Source organism: Peromyscus maniculatus, chromosome X (assembly GCF_049852395.1).
Source record: "Peromyscus maniculatus bairdii isolate BWxNUB_F1_BW_parent chromosome X, HU_Pman_BW_mat_3.1, whole genome shotgun sequence".
NCBI classification, from domain to species: Eukaryota; Metazoa; Chordata; class Mammalia; order Rodentia; family Cricetidae; genus Peromyscus; species Peromyscus maniculatus.
Window position 1 is genome coordinate 74,234,351 of NC_134875.1, and position 21,327 is coordinate 74,255,677.

At 38.9% G+C, this 21,327-nt stretch overlaps 1 protein-coding gene across 2 annotated transcripts in view; it reads right to left on the reverse strand.

Moving 5' to 3' along the window:
* LOC102910536 (uncharacterized) overlaps positions 1-16,265 on the reverse strand; it is an 80,828-nt gene extending 64,563 nt beyond the window's left edge. For both annotated transcript variants that reach the window (XM_006995646.4, XM_042269045.2), the window contains exons 1-2: positions 16,193-16,265; positions 12,899-13,004 (exon numbers count right to left, since the gene is read on the reverse strand). In XM_006995646.4, the coding sequence (XP_006995708.1) occupies positions 12,899-13,004; positions 16,193-16,265 (179 nt within the window). The remainder of the gene's footprint in view (positions 1-12,898; positions 13,005-16,192) is intronic.
* Positions 16,266-21,327: the final 5,062 nt, after the last annotated feature.

Consider the following 21,327-nt stretch of genomic DNA (forward strand, 5'->3'; position numbering starts at 1 on the left):
AAACTACAACTGTTCAAGTTTGTATTATCCAGAAGAGTTAGATACTACAAAAGCTTAACATTTGGCCCCATGAGAATCTGACTGCCTGGATTATGGGTCTCTGGAGCAAGGAAGAAAATGACACTTCTTTAAGAAGAAATGAAGCTGAGAAAATAGTTATATTATTTTTTCTGCATCCCTAGGTATCATGTTCATAATGACTGTCAAATCTAAGGAAATATTGTCCTTACTTAATGGATCATCTTGGGCAGGATAGAGGCATGACCAGTTGGACAGGATCTTCCAAGACAAGGACAATCCCCATGGGAAAATATAGAGGAAGGGAGTATATTATGCAGGAATTGAGCATTCAGCTTAATTTGTGCTCAAATCTGTCAAGGGCATGATAAAGCCATTTTTATAGCCACAGTGAAAAATAGCTGTTACAAAATGCTCTTTGATAATGTGTAATCCCCCACACAAACTTTATCCTGATAGTCAGCCAGAATATTTATTGTATGGGTGAGGCTACTTTGGGCCTGGGAAAGATCAAAAATGGCCAGGACAAAAGTAATTTGCAACAAGGCTTGATAGGAAAAAGAAGCAATTAAGAATAGAAGAGCAAAAAAAGAAGTAAGGGCCAGTTAAGATAACAAGAAAGCAGATGTGCTATGATTTACTTTCTACTGATAACCTCAAATGCAATCTTGGTTCTTTTTTGGAAGGAACTTAAGTCTAAAAAACAGTTGCAAATTTTTGTTCTGCTTCACACAGAGGAAGAAGAGCTTCCACATTCCAGCACTGACTGATGTTCAGCCTGGATTGCTCTGACTTGAAATGATTAAGAGTGGGCCCACAATTGCTTTAAATTGATGGCTGTCAGGGGCAACCAGAAGTTTTCCATGATTGTGATGAAACCTCTCCAGTCCTTGAGAACTAGGAGAACATTACAAACTTTGGTGGGGGAATTTAGACACAAGGATCAGATAGTCAACTCTGGCACAGAGAGGGAAAGCAAAGCATCTCCTGATACCAGGTAGCACGAGCTTTCAGGTAGACAGCTCAAATGGGAGAGACCACAAAATAGAGTATTCTGGGGTGTTATAAATCTCTCACCACATCTTCCATAGTCCTGCATTCCCAGTAAAAATTATGGCTGAAACTTTGAGACTAATTGTTGACTATTGGGAATTAAGTATTTCTTACTTCCGTTACAGTATCTAACATTTTCCAGCTGCTTGGAAAAAACCCTCCTTTGACTTTGTCAGCACTCTTTGAATCAAACTCTTAACATTGAGTTACCTTCATTTGGAAAGGAAGAATGCAGGTTCATAACTGATACTAGATATTATCTATTTCCATTACACACACATGTATGTATGTATGGATATCCCAACTAATGGAGACTACATCATAAAACATATAAGCTATTCTTTTTCAGGGACTATTTATATAGTTTGTTATTAATATATTTTGAATGATTATTCACTTACATAGAAAGTTATGGGTTGCCTACTTCAGGATTCAAAGTCTTGGGCCATCTACACAATTCCTAGGTGTGGGAGCTTCATCAGATATAGACAGCTTCATTTCAGACAACATGCAACATTATACACAAACTTTCCAATGACCAGGATACTATGAGTTTTACAGGCTTTTGTTTGGCTCCTAGGATATCTATGGGCTTCAAAAAATTTCTCACCTAGCTCACTACCTAATAGCAAGTTTTGGGAATTGCCAGGTATGCCAGTGCAGCTAGAGGTCATCTGTACAGCAGCTGGCATGAATCAGACTTTGTGGTAAGGTTAAGAACAAGAGGTATACATGGCTTTTTAGTAATAGCTGAAAAAAGAAACTGAAGCTAGATGTACTCTTTCAGAATTGGAGTTTCTAACAGTGTACACTGCCTACTAGAGACTGAGACTCTGTTATCAATAATGTGAACCATTCTACTCATAATAGAGGTGAGTAAATGCCTTATTTCATCAGCTCCAATATGCTATAAGGAAGACCTCTAAATAAGTTGTAGTCATATTCATAACAGGCAAGTGTCCTTTTCAGTAGTTATTGATTCCCAAGATGGAACTGTTACCTATGAAACTGTCTCACCACCACCTACTGGTTACCCTAGTACCTATGGTATGAAGAATTTAAGAAGGGTTGACCCCTAAACCAGGAGGTGCTTGATATACAGAAGGTTGAAGAGTGGGAAGCCAAGCATCTGGACTGACACTATAGTACAACTCACTATTGATGTCACCCATTTTAAGAGTAAAATAAAAAAGCAGAGTAGCTAATGTCCAGAGTTTTACTGCCAGGGTAGTATGTCTGACAAGGGCCTGGGTTTGAAGCACTGGTTATCTGTAATAGCAGCTGGACAATAGCCGTTTTATTTATAATAGCAGTTGTATTGAGGTGTCACACTTTGGATGGCACAATGGCATATAAAACAGTGTAACCACACTTCCAGGTTCAGAGGTATTTAAAATGTAAGTGTGGCTCACTGGTACCTGTGCCACATCAAAAATGAATGGCCTAGCATTCATTCTGCAGGGTATTGTGACCAATATTGTGCCAGGGCACTTTTATCTACTATATATCTGTCATGAAGTAGAGTTAGAATAAATAAAAAACAAAACAAAACAGGCTTATTAACCTAAAACTTGTGGAGCTGGAGAGATGACTTAGCAATTAAGAGCACTTGCTTTTCTTGAGGAACTGGGGTTCTAAAAGAGGCGGGGATGGATAGATGGCTCAATGGTTAAGAGTACTGGCTGCTCTTCCAGAGGACCCAGATTCAATTCCCAGCACCCACTAGGCAACTCACAACTATCTGTAACTCCAGTTCCAGGGTTTCTGGCACCCTCACACAGACATGCATGCAGGCAAAACACCAATGCACATAAAAATAAATACATCTAAAAAAAGATTATAAAAGATTATGACCAGGGTTCATTTCCCAGTACTTATGTGGAAGCTCACATCTGTCTATCACTCCAGTTCCAAGAGATCCAACTTCCTCGTTTTCCTTCTATGGGCACTACACACATTTGATATGCATACATGCAGGCAAAACACTCATATACAGGAAATAAAAATTAAGTCTTAAAAAACAAATACATGGATCTCTGCATCTGCTTCCATCAGTTACTGGAGAAAGGCTCCATAAAGACAGGGCATTCACTGATCTGATTTCTAGGGTAAGCCAGTCCAGTTGAGGAGAGAGAGAGAAGGGATTCTATGAGCAAGGGACATCAAGATCATGATGTGCAGGCCTGTGAAGATGGCCAGACCAAACTAGTGGGAACTCATGAAATTTAGACCACCACCTGTGGAGCCTCCACGGGACTGGGTGGGCCCTCTGCATAAGCAAGGCAGTTGTGTGGCTTGATCTGCTTGGGGGGGCCCTGGCAGTAGGATAGGGATCCATCCCTGGAATATGAGCCAGCTTTTTGGAACCCATTACCTATGGTGGGACACCTCACACAGCCTTGAGGCACGGGGAGGGGCTTGGACCTGCCTCTACTGAATGTACCAGGCTCTGCTGACTCCCCATGGGATGCCTCACCTTCTTGTGGGAGGAGATGGGGGGGTGAGTTAGGGGGAAAGCTGGAGGGACAAGAGGAGAGAGGAAGGGGATCTGTGATTGGTATGTAAACTGAATTTAAATTTTTCCTAAAAAAACAAATAAATAAGTCCCATTGGACAAATTCATCTTGTTTAGCTGGCCTGAATTCCTTGAAGAACCACTAACAAATTTAAACTCTTATGTAGCCACTATGCCCGCCTTTTATGCATGGTTGTGTGTTTTGGCTTTTGAGCCAAAGAACTATGTCCAAACTTTACTTGTAGATGCTACAAATCAGAGTTAACAAACAGGTAAAATGTGTCTGTTATGAACACAAAAAGCAATATATTCAGTGAAACAATAATTCAATGGGACTATGCATAGCATCATCTCCTTGGAATCATCAGCTAATTTTTGCCACAGTGTGAGAAATCTCCAGCCTTCATGAAGTTTTATGTTGATCTGGGTGAACTTTAGAGCTCTTCACACAGCTTACATACTGAGTGGGTCAAAGAAAATACATTGGAGTATTACAGCTGCCTTCCTAACCTGGTATGACACTTTATATTTAGTTTTAGGTACTACTAACAGGCCCCATCATGTTGGCTAGCATGTGCTATATGCTCCACTACACCTGCCAGCATATTGTCTAACAGGAATTATTGCACAGCATTGTTTAAATGTACATGGATGGCACACAGTTACCTTTACAATTTGCTACTAAACATTTACTCTTCTATCCATAACTAAAATCTTGCTATTTTTATTGTTAATGCTATAGTCTGTAGAATCTCAATACTTTATTAGGTATTATCTTGTGTGGCAGCCTTCTGATCCAAGCAACTGCATGTTCATCCAAATCCCGTTACAAAAGATTATCCCAGCTGGGCTTGTTGACTGTTGATATCCCTTCATAGAGGAATAGAGAGTGTCACAGGACCATCACCCAAATGTCTAGCTGATCCCTACCACCTGTTGTACATAACTCTGCCTTAATCGTACATGCCCTCATGGAGAGCTAGAGTATAAAAGTCCAGGAAGAGCAAGGAGACGGACACCAGCTATGAGGATACAGGGAAGCTTTCTTCCCTATTGGATAAAGGCTTTCCAAGTACATCCTCTTGAAGAAGAGCATCCACATTCTGTAACCCCTCACCTATGGTCTGTAAGTAATTCCAATAAACTCATTGTTTCCCCAGAGTGAACTCTGGTGAATTCTGCTTTGGTTTGTCATCTGGACCTTCAGAGTAGGGGTATAATTTCTCTCCCTGAGAGGAATTTTATCAACAAATGTTTATCTTATACAAAAAGTGATAAGACAATGATTTGGTCCTGTGGCTTTTGATGGGGAAAAATGATTATTTTTTGTTGCTGGAGAGCTTCTCTCCAGGTTCCCCAAGCCCCGCAGTCCCACAATCCACGTATAAAATAATCACTCAGACGCTTATATCACTTATAAACTGTATGGCCGTGGCAGGCTTCTTGCTAACTGTTCTTTTATCTTAAATTAACCCATTTTTATAAATCTATAACTTGCCACGTGGCTGGTGGCTTACCAGAGTCTCTACATGCTGCTTGTCCTGGCGGTGGCTGCAGTGTCTCTCCCCTCAGCCTTCCGCTTCCCAGAATTCTCCTCTCTCCTTGTCCCACCTACTTTCTGCCTGGCAACCTATTTCTTGCCTGGTCACTGGCCATCAGTGTTTTATTTATATAGAATGATATCCACAGCAATTTTTATTATCAGAACTGCCCTGTCTTTTCTGTGTATATAACTCTAATGTTGCTGTAAATTCTACTTACAAGTTTGACAAATGGCTACACTATATCAAAGAAAGAGGTGGCATGTGAGAATATAAAAGCTGATAATGAGGAGTGGCAAGCATGGATTGAGCTTAACATTATTATAATCATCTTGATTCTTAACTACCACAATTATTCTAGAGTATCATAACTCAGTTTTGTCTGCATAGCTTCCCAACAAACTATAAATGGGGAAAAATACAGTCTAGAGATATGGTGAGTATTACAATTTATCCTGGCCACAGAAATGACTTAATTCAATGTTAGCTTATTATAGATCAAGTAAATTCTACCTTTGATCAAGTCATCTTTGCCTTTACCTATATTTACTTCCCTCCTGAACCAAATTGTGAAGATCCAACCGGTCTTAATGAAATTATGAATAATCCTCTACCTTGACCTCTAACAAGAGGTAAACTCTTTCACTTTATCATACATCTTTGTGCCTCTCTTTCTTTGGTCTCATGGCACCTTAGGTCAGTCCTCATATGTAAAGACCAGGTAGTTCCAAAATGTGGGCAATGAAGGAAAGTGAAAGGTCTATTTGTGTTGGGCAACCCAAAACCCAGTACAAGATGAGATCCAACAGGAAAATAAATTGATGTTATTCTTATTCTTAGCAACTTAGTGCTGAAAACCTTAAAATATGTGTAACCTTAATATGATGTGACAAATAACAAGTTTAAACTCTTTTTAGGACAAATGAGGTGGGGTAACTATAATAAAGATTAAGGAGAAAGAGTGTGGTTGGCTGTCAGTCAAAATGTTGAATAATTGCCTCCATAATCCTACTATCAATTTAAAATATCTTATTAAAATTATAAAATTGCTATAATATACTCCTTTGTTAATGTATTACATTTACTTCTTACTCCCTGGGTATAATTTTACAATATGCTATTTATTACCACTTTAATCTTAAAAGAACATTTGAAAGGTAATAATAATAAGGAAGAAGAGGCCAGGAATTTAAAATGGTAGGGAAAGGGATAGAAGGAGTTGGAAGAAGGAGTGGTGTAGCTAGAGTTTTCCGCCTTGCCCACAGTCAGGACAAATCTTTGTCACCCGCCAGTCCCACAGCCGCTCAGACCCAACAAAGTAAACACAGAGACTTATATTGCTTACAAACTGTATGGCCTTGGCAGGCTTCTAGCTAACTGTGCTTATAGCTTAAATTAATCCATTTCCATAAATCTATACCTTGCCACGTGGCTGGTGGCTTACTGGCATCTTCACATGCTGCTGGTCATGGCGGCGGCTGCAGTGTCTCTCCGCCTCAGCCTTCTGCTTCCCAGAATTCTCCTCTCTCCTTGTCCCACCTACTTCCTGCCTGGCCACTGGCCAACCAGTGTTTTATTTATTGACCAATCAGAGCAATTTGACATATAGACCGTCCCACAGCAGAGTGGGGAGAAATGATGCCATTATATTTTATTTTATTTTTTTTTTTAAAAAAGGGTTATCATTCCCTCCTCCCCCCTTGACCCTAACACCTCCAGCTGGCAGGGAAGTTGACCCTGTTATCAGCTGCAATACTCAGGATAGTGGGACCTGTACTCATCAGGGCAACACAGCAGAGCTGACCAGGTTGATCTGGACACAGGTCAGATGACCCAGGAATGTGAGCATGAGAAACCTGGCCTGCCCCTCATCTGGATATGGTGGCATGAGTGGGAGAGAGAAGTCTCCCCTTCCCATCAACACCTGAGGCAGGTGGGAGAGCTGGCCTTGAGGTCAAAAGAGTGCTAAAGCTACCCCTGCCCACCACCAGCTACAACACTCAGGAGAGCAGATCCTGCACCTCACACGAGCAACATAATAGAGTCAACCCCATTGGCAGAGGTGTGGTGAGCCCACTCTGAAGTTGTGAGCATTGGAGAGCTGTCTCCATTACTCACCTGTCATGTGGCAGTATGGGTGAGGGAGAGAGATGCTCCCCTATCAACGCCAGAGGTGGGTGGGAGAGCTGGCCCTGAGATCAGAAGAGAGGGAGAGCTGTCATTGCCCACCAACAGCTGCAACCCTCAGGAGAGCAGGCTCTGCACATCATGTGGGCAGAAAAATAGAGCCAGCCCCATTGGCAGAGGTGTGGGTGAGCCAGCCCAGAAGTTGTGAGCATGGGAGAGCTGTCCCCTTACTCATTTGTCATATGGCAGCATGGACAGGGGAGAGATGCCCTTCCCTGCATCAATGCCAAAGGCAAGTGGGAGAACTGCACTGAGGTCATAAGAATAGGAGCGTGTTGCAGAATATTATTTTAAGATGTGTTACATTCGTTTATGCTGTGGAATATTTGTTTAATGATGCAAAGATGTGTTGCCTTCTTTTATGTTGCATTTGTTTAACTCTGTAAAGCTGTGTTACTGTGCCTGTCTAAAACACCTGATGGTCTAATAAAGAACTGAATGGCCAATAGCAAGGCAGGAGAAAGGATAGGTGGAGCTGGCAGGCAGAGAGAATAAATAGGAGGAGAAATCTTGGAAGAGGGGGAGCAGAGGAGGGGTGAGAAAAGAAGGGGCTAGCCACCCAGCCACCCAGCCACCCAGCCAAACACAGAGTAAGAAGTAAAGAAAGGATATACAGAAATAGAGAAAGGTAAAAGCCTAGAGGCAAAAAGGTAGATGGGATAATTGAAGTTAAGGAAGCTGGCTAGAAATAAGCCAAGTTAAGGCTGAGCATTTATAAGTAAGAATAAGCCTCTGTGTATTTATTTGGGAGTTGGGTGGCAGGCCCCCAAGAGTCAAAGAGTAAAAAACAACAACTACAGGAGTTGGCCCTGCCCCACATTAGCTTCAGCACTCAGAAGAGTGGCTCCTATACCTTGCCTGGGCAACAGAGTAGAGCTGACCCTGAAGGTGTAGGTGTGTGAGGTCTGACACTAGGAACACAAAAGCAGGAGAACTGGCCCAGCCCACAGCTCATTGCTGCAAAGGGTGAACTCAACAGTACAATGCAGGAGAACTCACCCTGATGACAAGGGACAAGGGACAAGAACTCACCCTGATGACAAGGGACAAGAACTCACCCTGATGACAAGGGACAAGGGACAAGAACTTACCCTGATGACAAGGACAAGGGAGTGTGCTGACTAACCCTGCAACTACCCAGGCCCATAACCAGGGTTATGAGTTGGCCCACCCCAACATGCACCCCATTTATGATCTGCTGAAGCACATGAAGGGGCCAGTAATGCAGACCCAAACCTGCAGGATCTCCACAACACAAGATAACAGCAGGATAACCAAGGGGAATTCCAGTAATGGTATTGATAGTGTAGCAGAAAACAGACCCCTTGAACCAGACCAATGACACTCTGCAATGAACACTTGCAAATAAAGATATATGAATAAAAGGGTACAATTTGTCACACTACAGCTTCCATGATAAGATTGATTTTTTTCTTTATCTTTTTTTCTTCTCTTAAATTTTACTTTATTTTATTTTGGGAGAGAGGTTGCAAGGGCAAAGGGTGGATACAAAGAGACAGAAAAGAATGGGATGGAGATACATGATATGTAAAGACAAAGAATAAATAAAAAGGAGAAAAAATAAATATGCAAGATATAATTATGAAAAAGTTTATCATTAAAAGTTTTGGTTTTTTGATAAAAAAACAGAAATACACACTGAAAAAAAGACATCATCTTAAACAAATGATACTGGTCAAACATAGAAGAATGCAAATAAATCCACACTTATCACCTTGCGCAAAACTCAAGTCCAAGTGAATTAAACACCACAACATAAAACCAGACACATTGAACCAGATAGAAGAGAAAATGGGAAATAGCCTTGAACACATTGGCACAAGAGATGACTTCCTGAATATAACACCAATAGCACAGATACTAAGATCAACAAATAGTAAATGGGACCTCATGAAACTGTAAGCTTCTGTAAGGCAAAGGACACGGTCAATTGGACAAAGCTGCAGCCTACAGAATTGGAAAAGTTTTTACCAACTCCATATCTGACCAAGGGCTGATATCCAAACTATATAAAGAACTCAAGAAACTACATATCAAAAAAAAAAACCCACCAAATATTCTAATTAAAAAGTGTGGTAGATTTCAAACAGCTAACTCATGCAATGAGCCCAGGACCTGGTACCACTGCCTAGATGCCTCCCAAACAGATCAAGCCAATAGACTGTCTCACCTATTCAGAGGGCTTGATCCAGTTGGGGGCCCCTCAGCCTTTGGTTCATAGTTCATGTGTTTCCATTCATTTGGTTATTTGTCCCTGTGCTTTATCCAACATTGGTTTCAACAATTCTTGCTCATATAAACCCTCCTCTTTCTCGCTTGGCTCAATCTGGGAGGAGGGGACTGGACCTGCCTGGACTGAGTCTATCAAGTCGATCCCAGTCCTTGGAGGAGACCTTGATCTGGAGGAGGTGGGAATGGGGGGTGGGCTGGGGGGAGGGGGGGCAGGAAGGGAGAGAACAAGGGAATCTGTGGCTATTATGTAGAACTGAATAGTATTGTAAAATTATATATATATATATATATATATATATATATATATAAACAAAACATAAAAAAAAGTACGGTAGAAATCTAAAAAGAGAATTCTCAATAGAGGGAACTCAATTAAACACTTAAATGTTCAGTATCTTTAGCCACTAGGGAAATGCAAATCAAAACTACTTTGAGATTCCATCTAACACCTGTCAGAATGGCTAAGATAAATAACACATGTGACAATTCCTGCTAACAAAGTTGTGGAGTAAGAGGAATACTCCTCCATTGCTGGTGGGAGTGCAAATTTGTACAGCCACTATGGAAATTAATATGTGGTTCCTCAGAAAGTTGGGAATTGATTTACCTCAAGATCCAGGTATACCAACCTTGGGCATATATCCAATGGATGCTCCTTCCTACCATAAGGACACTTGCTCAAACATGTTCATTGCAGCTTTATTCATAATAGCCAGAAACTGGAAACAACCTAGACAACCCTCAACAGAAAAATGGGTAAAGAAAGCACAGTGCATTTACGCAATGGAGTATTACTCATCTGTTAAAAAGATGACATCATGAAATTTTCAGGCAAATGAATGGATCTAGAAAAAAAAATCATCCTGAGTGAGATAACTAAGACCCAGAAGGATAAATATGGTATATATTCACTTATAAGTGGATATTAGTCATTAAGTAAATGATAACCAAGCTGTAATCCCCTAAACCCAGAGAGGTAAAGAGAAGGGCTCTAGGAGGATGGAAGCTGGAGGTCATGTTGTGGAGAGATGGGGTAAATAGAGAAAAGGCTGGAATTGGGGGACATTTGGGGATGTGTGGACTTCCTGGAATGTATGAAGGTGATCTTAATGAGGACTCCTAGTCATAAGGATACAGAATCTTAATACTGGCCATCTCTTGTAGCCAGGCAAGGCTTCCAGTGGTCGCATTCAGTTGAGTTTTTGGCAAAGATGATCCTATGGAAATCCCCAAACAACCCAGGCTGTTGCTAAGCCAAAGGGCTGCTCTCTGAAAACTTACATCAGGGCCCTATCATGGAGGACTCCACATACATACACACACACGAACAAATCAAGTTGATGCCTACATGGAACCTTCACCCCTATGTTCTAGCCTTTTTGGTGTGGGAAGGTACTCTGAAAACTACTGAAAGAGAAATGTAAACACCAACACAGCCACAAAACCTTTGACCTGAAATCTATCCTTCCTGAAAAATATGCTAGGGCAATGGTGGCACAAAACTTGTGGGAGTAACCAACCAATATCTGATTTAACTTAAGGCCTAATCCATGAGAAGGAACCCATACCCGACACTGCTAAGGTAGCCAAGAACAACAGACTCCATATCCTAGAGACCTAGGGTAAAACCAAACACTATTAGTCTAAAAAAGTATCAATAAAATGACTGCTAATGATATTCTGCTACATTCATAGACCAGTGCCTTATACAGTCATTATCAGAGAGGCTTCCTCCTGAAGCAGAAAGGAGCAAATACAAAAATCACAGCCAGACAGTACACAGAGAGACCTTTAAACACAGAACTCTAGATGGGATATCTCAATCAAATCCCTCCCCTTGAATCTCAGGGAATCCCAAGGAAGAGGACATGGAAAGAGTTTAAGAGACAGAGGGGACTGAGGACAACAAGAGAATAAGACCCCCTGAATTAACTAAGTAAGGCTCATATGAACTCATAGAGACTGAAGTAGCAAGCACAGGCCCTTCATGGGTCTGTACCAGGTCATCTGTATATATATATTATTGCTTTTAGCTTAGCATTTTTATTGGACTCCTGTGAGAATGATGGATAGGTCTCTGACTCTTGTGCTTGCCCTTGGGACTCTTTTCTTCCTGTTAGGTTGCCAAGTTCAACTTCAAAATGATAGTTTTTCCTTCATCGTGTTACATTTTATTTTGTCATGTTTTATTGTTATCTCTCAGAAGCCCTTTCTTTTCTAATGAGAGACAGAAAGGAGGTGGATCCAGAGGGGATGGGAGGCAGGGAGGAACTGGGAGGAGTAGAAGGAGGAGAAACTGTAATCAAGATATGTTGTAAGAGAAAGTAGTCTATGTTCAATAAAAGCAGAAAAAAGGAAAGGTTTTCATTTTGTTGTTACTGTTTTTGAGATATGGCTCTTGCTCTTTTGCAGCAAGAGTACCTTGGAACCCATGGGATTAAGTGGTCCCTCTGCCCCCAACTCCAGAACTGCTGAGAATACATGTACATGCCACCAGGGTCAACTTCAATGCCTTACTGTTTAAAATCATTTTTCATTGTTTTCAGTGATTCCAGTATTTTGTATTACTAGGCAAACACTTCTACTCAATGATTGATTCATTGAATACATCTATATAAAGGAGAGAGATAAAATAGTACATATATGGAAATGAAAGTACAGTCATTTGTAATGTCTACAGCATAATCTATCTGCACTTGTCCAACTATAAAATTTTTCAAACTTCAGAGCCTTTTTCTATACACAGTGATGTTATTATTCATTTTCATTATTGGTCCTCCCTGTCTATCTATCCTCTTTTTCAGTCAATGAGGCAAGCTTTCTTATTCATATACTATCTTTTCTTCTAATCACTCTTATTTGTATGGTTAGAAAAAATAGAAAATCTGTTTGAATTTTAAAATAAAAAATTATGACTCAACATACTTTGATGCTTTAAAAACTGGAAAAAAAGAAAGCCTCTCATATGTCATAATATATCTAAATCATATCTAGATTTACAAACAAAAGACTTTTATTCATTACTGAATAAAATGATACACACCTAATTTTTCCTTGTTTGTTAGAGTTATAAAATAGTTTACTAAGAATATAAAATCTAGCTGTAAAATGACTATCTGCAGAAAGCAAATCTAAATGGTATTAATTTTACAAATTCAAAAGAAAGCATCTAGGAAGACCACAACCATTGTCTCATGTGCATAGAAGCTGTTTCTGTTTACATTATTATTTTCAAGTGTTACATCATTGCATATACCAAACAAATAAAAACAGACAAAATTATTTACAATATTCCATGTTTCCTTTTTCTACAGCATAAAATACTACTTACTTGCAGAAAGGCTTTCCATCTTTGCATGCACAGACAATGTCCTTTGGGCAGAAATCTGTTGTGTTTCCTAGACAATCATCAAAGTCTCTCACAGATGTACAGTTGGCTGTAAACAGTAAAATTTAAAACCATCTCAAAAACAGGAAAAAAAATGTTTCAAATGTACATACTACACATGTCAAAAGTTCTGAGTGTTAAGAAAATTGTTCATGTGGGAAGGAGCAGGAGGAAACAGACATGGGAGGGAAAATAATGAAATTATATTTTCATTAAAGAATAAAAGAATTTTAAATACAAAATGAAAATAAGTTTATGCTACTTTAAGATTTCCAAACATTATCTTGATAAGGATTAGGCCTCAAAATTCATGATGAATATCCAAATATCTTTTCTTTACACTATTTTAAACTGCTTATTTTGAAAATATGACTTTAAAAGTTGAACCATAGCATTATGGGCAAAAGGTTATATAATGTTTTTTTTTCTTTTTCTTTTTCTTTTTTTGTGCTTCAGCTGCTATTTACTGACATTCAGGTGGGCACTATAGCAATAGGCCTGGAGATGCTGCAGCAGCAGCAGGGAAGGTGGAGAGTGGAGTGTTTGCAGTGACAGCTGAGAAGTGCACATTGAAGAGCAGGAGAGGCCAAAGCCGTCAGGGAAACAAGTCAGGGCCAGGGCCAAAGGTTAACTACACAGGAACCGGGAACCTTGGACCCATGCCCTAATCACCCACCTCTTGCTGTCTCCTGACTCTAGGCCAGGCTAATGTTTTTTTCATACAAAATTTGAGTATACTCTTCTGGATAGGAAACAAAAGCATCCTATCCAAAGGTAGAGGCAGTATACAGCTGGCATGCTTAACCTCAATTTATTCCTATTATCCTGGAAAACAACTGCATCCCCTTCCTGACAAAACAACACTGATATACACAGGTAGATTAAAGAAGCCATTGGATGTATTTCTCACTCTTTTTCCTGCTCTTGAGACTCTTTTCCTCCTATTGATTTGCCTTGTCCAGCCTCAGTGTGAGGGCCTTTCCTTGACTCATTGTATGTTTTGTTGTGTTTGGCTGTTGTCTCTTGGAAGCCTGATCTTTTCTGAAGGGAAACAGAGGAGGAGTGGATAGGGGCAGAGGGGAGGAAAGGGGTAGCTTGGAGGAGTGGAGAGAGGGGAAACTGTGATCAGGATGTATTGTATGAGAAAAGAATCTATTTTCAAAAATAATATTTTGAAAAAGTACCCCAACTACTAAGCCACCAACAGTAACAGGCACGTCAGCCCCAATACGGAATGATTTTTTTCAAGGCCTCCAAATAAACTTATTCTGCCAAGACTTATTCTTATGGCTGCAGTAACTCATTCCCACTGAGAACTGAGAAAAAGGTTAGAGTCTGAAAATAAGTGAAGAAAGCTTGTTACAAATCATAGGACCCATAAAGCACAAAAATCTTAATTCCCCCACCAAATGGTGAATTATTTTGATCCTCCACCAGCACAGACACAAAAACAAAATATTTATAGAGTGAGATTTCACAACTGTCTGAATCACAGTATCTGTTTGTCACAGGAGATGGTAGATAATGAAGATCAGACTTGTAGAACCCAGAAGGTCTTGCAGGATGCAAGAATATATCATAGAGATTCAGCTGTGTATTAAAGCTGAACTTTGACTGGCCAAGAGTCAGTAAAAGGGCAAAGATATTTATTATGAATATTTGGTGTTACCCAGCCTTTAATATTCCAGCTGTCTTCTGCTATGAAATCCTTGCATGCCTAGACCAATTGGTAAACAGTTCAGCTCTCCAGACCTGCTGAACCTACTAAATTACTAACAGCCCCACTGAGTTTAGGTAGGAAACAAGCCCACAGAGAGGCCTAGCTTTGTTTCTTGTGCTAATGAAGCTGCGACCATCCCCTTGCCTTGAGGAGGCCTAGTGGTTCTCCAGAGCATTTTGACTGAGAACAAAAGAGGTTTTTGCATATCAAGGTGAGAGGTAAAACAACATTCTTGAGGAGGCAGGGAACCATGTGTCCAGGGAAAGAAAGGGCAGGCATTTTCTGTAGACAGGGACAGAACATCATGGTCAGAGAGAAGAGAGGACAACAGTGGTTCGGTAGAGGGTAAGCAGATCTTGGGTAGAATTTTCTGAGTGCCAAGAGTAGAGAGTGGCAGAGATCGAGATAGAGGATACAGAGGACAAAGATGAAGCTGGAAGCATAAGAGTTTAGTCCTTAGCTGAACTATGAGCTAGGGAGCTGGATGGAACTTCAGTTATGGAGACAGGATTTCATCCCAGAGAAATAAAGTAGATGAATACAGAGCTTGATATGTCTAGAGTTGTTCCTGCCTTGAATGCCTGGTGGAGCTATAGCTGAATTGATGTAATTTTGTCTTAGAGGAATAAAGTTAACAGACATAAAAACATAGTGTAAGTAGATCTTTTCCCTCAGATATCCTACACCAGACATAGCTTTGCCCCCAGACCCTGGGCACTCCATAAGAAGGAAACCAAACATTTCCTGATTTTACTATTCAAATATATTATTCAAAGGAACAAAAGAGAAACATCACAAAACATAATGGAATTATTAAGCAAAACCAAAAGTACAGTAGAGTACACTGAAAATTTGATTCTCATTTTTTAAATATGAAAGCAACTTTAGCTGACCAAAATGTTCCCTCTAACTGCACATTACAGAAATCCCTACCACAATTACTGAACCAAATATTGCTGTTTAGGGGAAATTTAAGCCCTATCTGTTTTTACCAGGCAATGTTCAGATAAAGAAATATAGTTCTTGGTTTGGCAACAATTTTAGACTATTTTATAGACACATATGATTACATCCTCTATTTCTTTAACCATCACTTTATAGCAATCTATATGATTTTATTATAACAAATAAGTATATAACTTAATATATTGCACTTTGAAAGTCTTCTGAAAAACAAATTACAGCATTTACACATTCTGAAAAACAAATTGTTAAATATAAGTAGCCTAAATCTATTTCCAGCATCCACTCAACTAAAATTTTAACTTCTTTTCCTACAAAATTTTTCATATTTCATGTTTATCTAAAAGAATCAGAAAGAAACACATTAGCTTCAGAAGAAAAACATCCTTCAGAAAGTAAACATCTCAAATAAAAGATATGTCCAGAAATTGCAAATTTTTAATAGCAGAACTTTTGCTTAAAATGCTGGTTAATTCCTAAGGCTTGGACATTGAAACCTAATTAATTCATTAAATCTTCAACCTATAGAAATAAAGCAAGTAAAAATTTCTTACGTTGTGTGCAGTGTACCATCAAAAAACAGCAGATGAACAGAAATTGAGTCAGCATAAATGTGCAATCCGCCATTGTGAGACAAATGCAGAACCCTTAGCAGTCCTAACAACTGAACTTAGATCTCCTGCTGGTTATGATATCCAGCTGGCAAACAGAGATTGTGAGTGGCTTATATAGGAGATAAGTGAAGATGGATTTTGAACTTTTTCATTTCAGACTGTGTAAATTGCTAATTAACTTTTCATTGCAGACTTACTGGTTCCTGGTACCTGCTTGTTCCTGCTTCTAAGATTTTTGTATGAATTGTATACTGTTTGTGTTTATCCTCAACTCTGTATTATTTCCTAAAACTATCTGTTTATCTTTATACTATGTTTCATAATGTTTTACTATTGCCAAAGAAGAATCTTTACTTGGAACATTTTTCTATGAATACAATTTTCAACACTGCTTAGAATCTCTGACCTCATGGCTACTGGGATTGCTAAGCAAGAATCAGAAGACACAATTGTGTATAACATTGGCAATAAGAAAAAGAGAAATTAGAAAATGCAATAAAGACAGAAACAGGTAAGGAGAGCTGATAGGGAGAGAAAATAAAGGGATGAAGAGGGAAGTATTAGGACAGCAAATGCAAATGTAATTCATTTGGGACACTGAACTTTTCACTCTAACAGGCAATGTTTAGAAAAAGAAATATAGTTTCTGGCCTAGAAAAAAATTTAGGATTTATTTTATAGACAGATATGATTACATTGTTTATTTTTTCAACCATCACTTTATAGAAATTCATGTGATTTTTATTATATCAAGTAAATGTATAATTGACAATATTAATTTCTTAAGCTTAGACATGGCCACAATATTTCTTTCTCACTAAAACCTAATATATCTCTCTCTGTATCTCTCTCTCTGGCCCTCTCTTTTATACACAGACACACAAGACACACAACACGCACAACACACACACACACACACACACACACACACACGTTTGCATCATCAGGATATTAGCACTATAGTGTCTATATCTGCTATATATCTTCTACCAAGTGAAACTGTAGTTCACCTTGTATCACCCTTTTATATCTCAAAAATTTATTATTTCTCCTGCTTACTGGCAAATATATTTTATGTACTATTTCCTATTTGGAATTTATCCATTCTTTTATTTTATATCCTACTCCTGGTTTCTGACTATTAATAAAATGGCAATACTGTGAGCTCAAGGAGGAAACTTCTTGTTACCCTGAATAAAAAATATTTTTACCTACTTTGCTCATCCTAATTCTGTATAATTTATTATGAAAAAATTATTTAATAGTTTAATAGTAAGCTGTTTTTATTATAATACCATGCCAGTTAGATACATACTTTATGATATTAGTGTATTAGTATGAAAATATAAATACTCATTTTTAGTATAAGCAATTTTATTTGTTTGATTCTATTATGGTGAAAGCAAAGTTCTTGTGTATATATATCCATATATATATATATCAAAAATAAACATAAAATTCTGTTATTTGTAACAAAATTTACAAATAATAGAATTTAATTCTCTTCCTATTATGGGATTTTCCTCTGCATTATCCACTGCAATTTTCTTTTGAGACAGAGACTCACTATATGTCCCCAGTTGGCCTCACACAATAGTTAACATAGCTTACCAAGTGTTAGGATTAGAGGTGTGTGCCGTCACAATTATTTTTTAATGGACTTTAAGACAAATCCCAGCCCTACATGATTCAGAACTTACAAATTACTGTTGTCATTCAAGAATTCTGCTTACATAGTCTAGTGACAGGTCACTGGGGCCTTCTACAAGCAACTTCTTTTTGCAATGCGTAGTGGTAAATTTAGTGACTCGTAACTGTTCAAAGTGCCAGGTATTAGGAACTCTGAGTGCTACTAAGCTTGGATGGGTCATCTGTATCATCCTCTCACTCAGGGACTATCATGGAAAGGGAACAAAAAGAAAGTAAGCTAGCAGATGGGTAGGAGAGCTATGAAATACAGACTTCTGTACATGATGTGACTATTGCATGTATCAACTAACAGAAGCTGTGGTGACCTACACAAGACCTGTACAAGATCAAGACTGCTTAAAATAGAGCATAGATGGGAGAGGGAATGATGAGCTCTCACCCCTAACTGAAGAACTATTGGCAGTTGATGGCTACTGGGAAAGGGAGTATAACTCTTTGGGGGATGTGGCCATTGATAGATTGCTCATGTAACAGTGGATGGCCACCTATCAGTATGTATAGTTACAGCACTAATTGGACCCAGAGAGTTATTGATAACAAATAAAATAAAATGAGAACATGAAACTGGTAGGGTGATGGAGTGGGGGAACTAAGAAAGGTGGCAATAGATGGATATGATCAATATACACTATATAAATGTATGGAACTTTCAAAGAATAAAAATTATTATTAGGAAGTAAAATAAAAGTGGAACTTATAATAACTATTTCATAAGTTGTTGAGATATTTAAACAAGTGACACTGCACTTATGAGGATCATACTAAGTGCTCATTGAGTGTGGCTACTGCTATTATTTTTTATTTCATGGAATAAATATAATAAAATTCAGAACAAAAGTTTGTCATTGGAATAAACATATGATATATTTTTGCCTTGATCCTTAAATAAACTAAAAACATCAAAAACAGTCAATAAATATCTAGATCGAGGATGAGAAGAGAGAAAATTTAAAGTAGGGCAAATATAAGTTCAAAATTACATACATCTAATGCTGATAGCCTTTAGAGGGGTAGCCACTAAAAACTGCAAAGAACAAGGAGGTAGTAATGAAATTTCTTGATTGGGTTTCCACCTGTGGAAATATATTGAAATGTGAACTTACATTTTGTTGATGTAAAACTTAATTGAAATTAAAATGGGGCTTGGAGTTCCTCATAGAAATAGTATCAGTTTAATGTAGATTAAAATCCAATATTTTACTTTGAAAATGTATTACAACTTTACTTTTTTTTTTTTACTGGTTCTTTGAGAGTTTCATGCAACCTATTTTGATCATATTCATCTCCCTTCCCAAACACTTCCCAAATTCATCCTCCCTTTCTTTATCCACACAACTTTGCATCTTATATTTTTAAATCCTTCAAGGTAAATTTGTGCTTCCCAAACATTATTGGGTGTGTGGTCATCTATTGGATCATGGTCAAATTACCAGGGGTTTAGAGAAAACTGTCTTTCCCTTTCCCAACAGCTAACAATTGGCAATGTCTCCAGGGATGGGGTGTGATTGTAATCCCAGCTGCCCTTCTACATTGAGATTTTATCGGGCTTGGTTTTGCACAGGTTTTGGGCATATATTTGCAACCACTGGGAATTCATGTGTACAGCTGTCCTGCCATGTCCAAAAGATATTTCCATGGAGTCATCTACCTCTTCTACCTCTTATACTCTTTCTTCCGCCTTTTCCAAAATGATCCACAAGGCGTTGGATGGGAGGGTTGGTATATATCTTTCATTTGAGGCTGGGCATTCTGTAATCTCTTATTCTCTGAATCTTGGCCAGTTGTGGGTCACCATGTTAATCACCATCTACTGCAAATAGAAACTTTTCAGAGGGTATTTGGAGATGCAATGATCTATAGATATAATGATAAGTCATAAAGAGTTGGTTTAATTCTATGTCAATTTAGCAGAATAACAGTGGTAGTCCGGTCTAGCCATAGGTTCCTGGCCCCAAACTGATCACAGGTATGTATTTCACCTTGTAGAGTGGAACTTAAATCTAAACCGAAAGTTGTAGTTTACTCCCTTGATGTTTGTTCTACTATTGCACCAGTGGACATGTCTTGCCAGGCCAGTCATTATTATAACTCAGATGGTTCATAGCTGGTATCTGCTTTTTTCCTCTGGTAGCTTTAATCTCACCTTCCAACTCTATGAAAGCTAGCCAATAGGGATGAAGCTACAAGGTATGTACCAGCTTGATTTTGCCATGTTCTATGAATCAAGTATATTATTTCTTCAGCAATGGAGTTTTATCATCAAGTTCTGGAAGGTAACCAAAAAGCAGTGGCAATAGACAGTAACATTTGGGAATCCATGGGTTATCACTGGACAGCTCCAAAATAAATAAACAATTCCTGGCAATGGGCTTTTTCTTTGTTAGCTGGTAAAGGTATTACTGACCCTTATAGGGTAGCTCTAATTTGACTCTTTACACGCACGCACGCACGCACTCACACATGCACGCACGCATAGTTGAAGTTTTTCTCCTGTGTCCTGCCCAGTCCACAGCCGCTCAGATCCAAGTAAACACACAGAGGTTTATATTAATTAAAACTGCTCTGCCATTAGCTCAGGCCTACCACTGACTAGCTCCTACAGTTAAACTCAGCCCATTTCTGTTAATCTATATGTTGCCATGTTTTCCATGGCTTTACCTGTGTGCCATTACATGCTGCTCCCTGGACGACAGGCTGACATCTCCTCACTCAGCCTTCCTCTTCCCAGAATTCTCCTTGTCTGCTTATGCTGCATATACTTCCTGCCTGGCTACTGGCCAAGTAGCATTTTATTTATCAATCAATCAGAGCAACACATATTCACAGCATACAGAATATACCACAGCACGCACTCGCGCGCGCGTGCGCGCGCACACACACACACACACAAACACACACACTTTGCAGTAGGAGGTTTCTATATATTTTTGAAAGTCCTTAGTGTTGCTTACCCTTCCTTATACTCCCTCTTCTACCCTATGCTCCGCTCCCCAACCCAGTTAAAACCTTTCTATTCCCATGATCCTTTTATAACCTTTATACCAGTGTTTTCTATCTCCCCTTCATCAAAAGCCACTCTCCATGACCACTTGGTAATTTCCTGACTCTATGAGTATTTCAAATGAAACACACATATCTGATGATTCAAAGTTAACATCCACAGATGAGAAAAAAAACATGTTTGTCTCTGGGTCTGGGTTCCCTCACTCAGAATGATTGTTTCTAGATCCATCCATTTACATGCAAATTTCATTTTTTCTGAATAACTATACAGCATTTTCAATAGGTATTCATTCAGTTAATGGAACACTAGGCTATTTCCATTTCCTGGATATTGTGAGTAGGAAAGAAATAAACAGAGATGA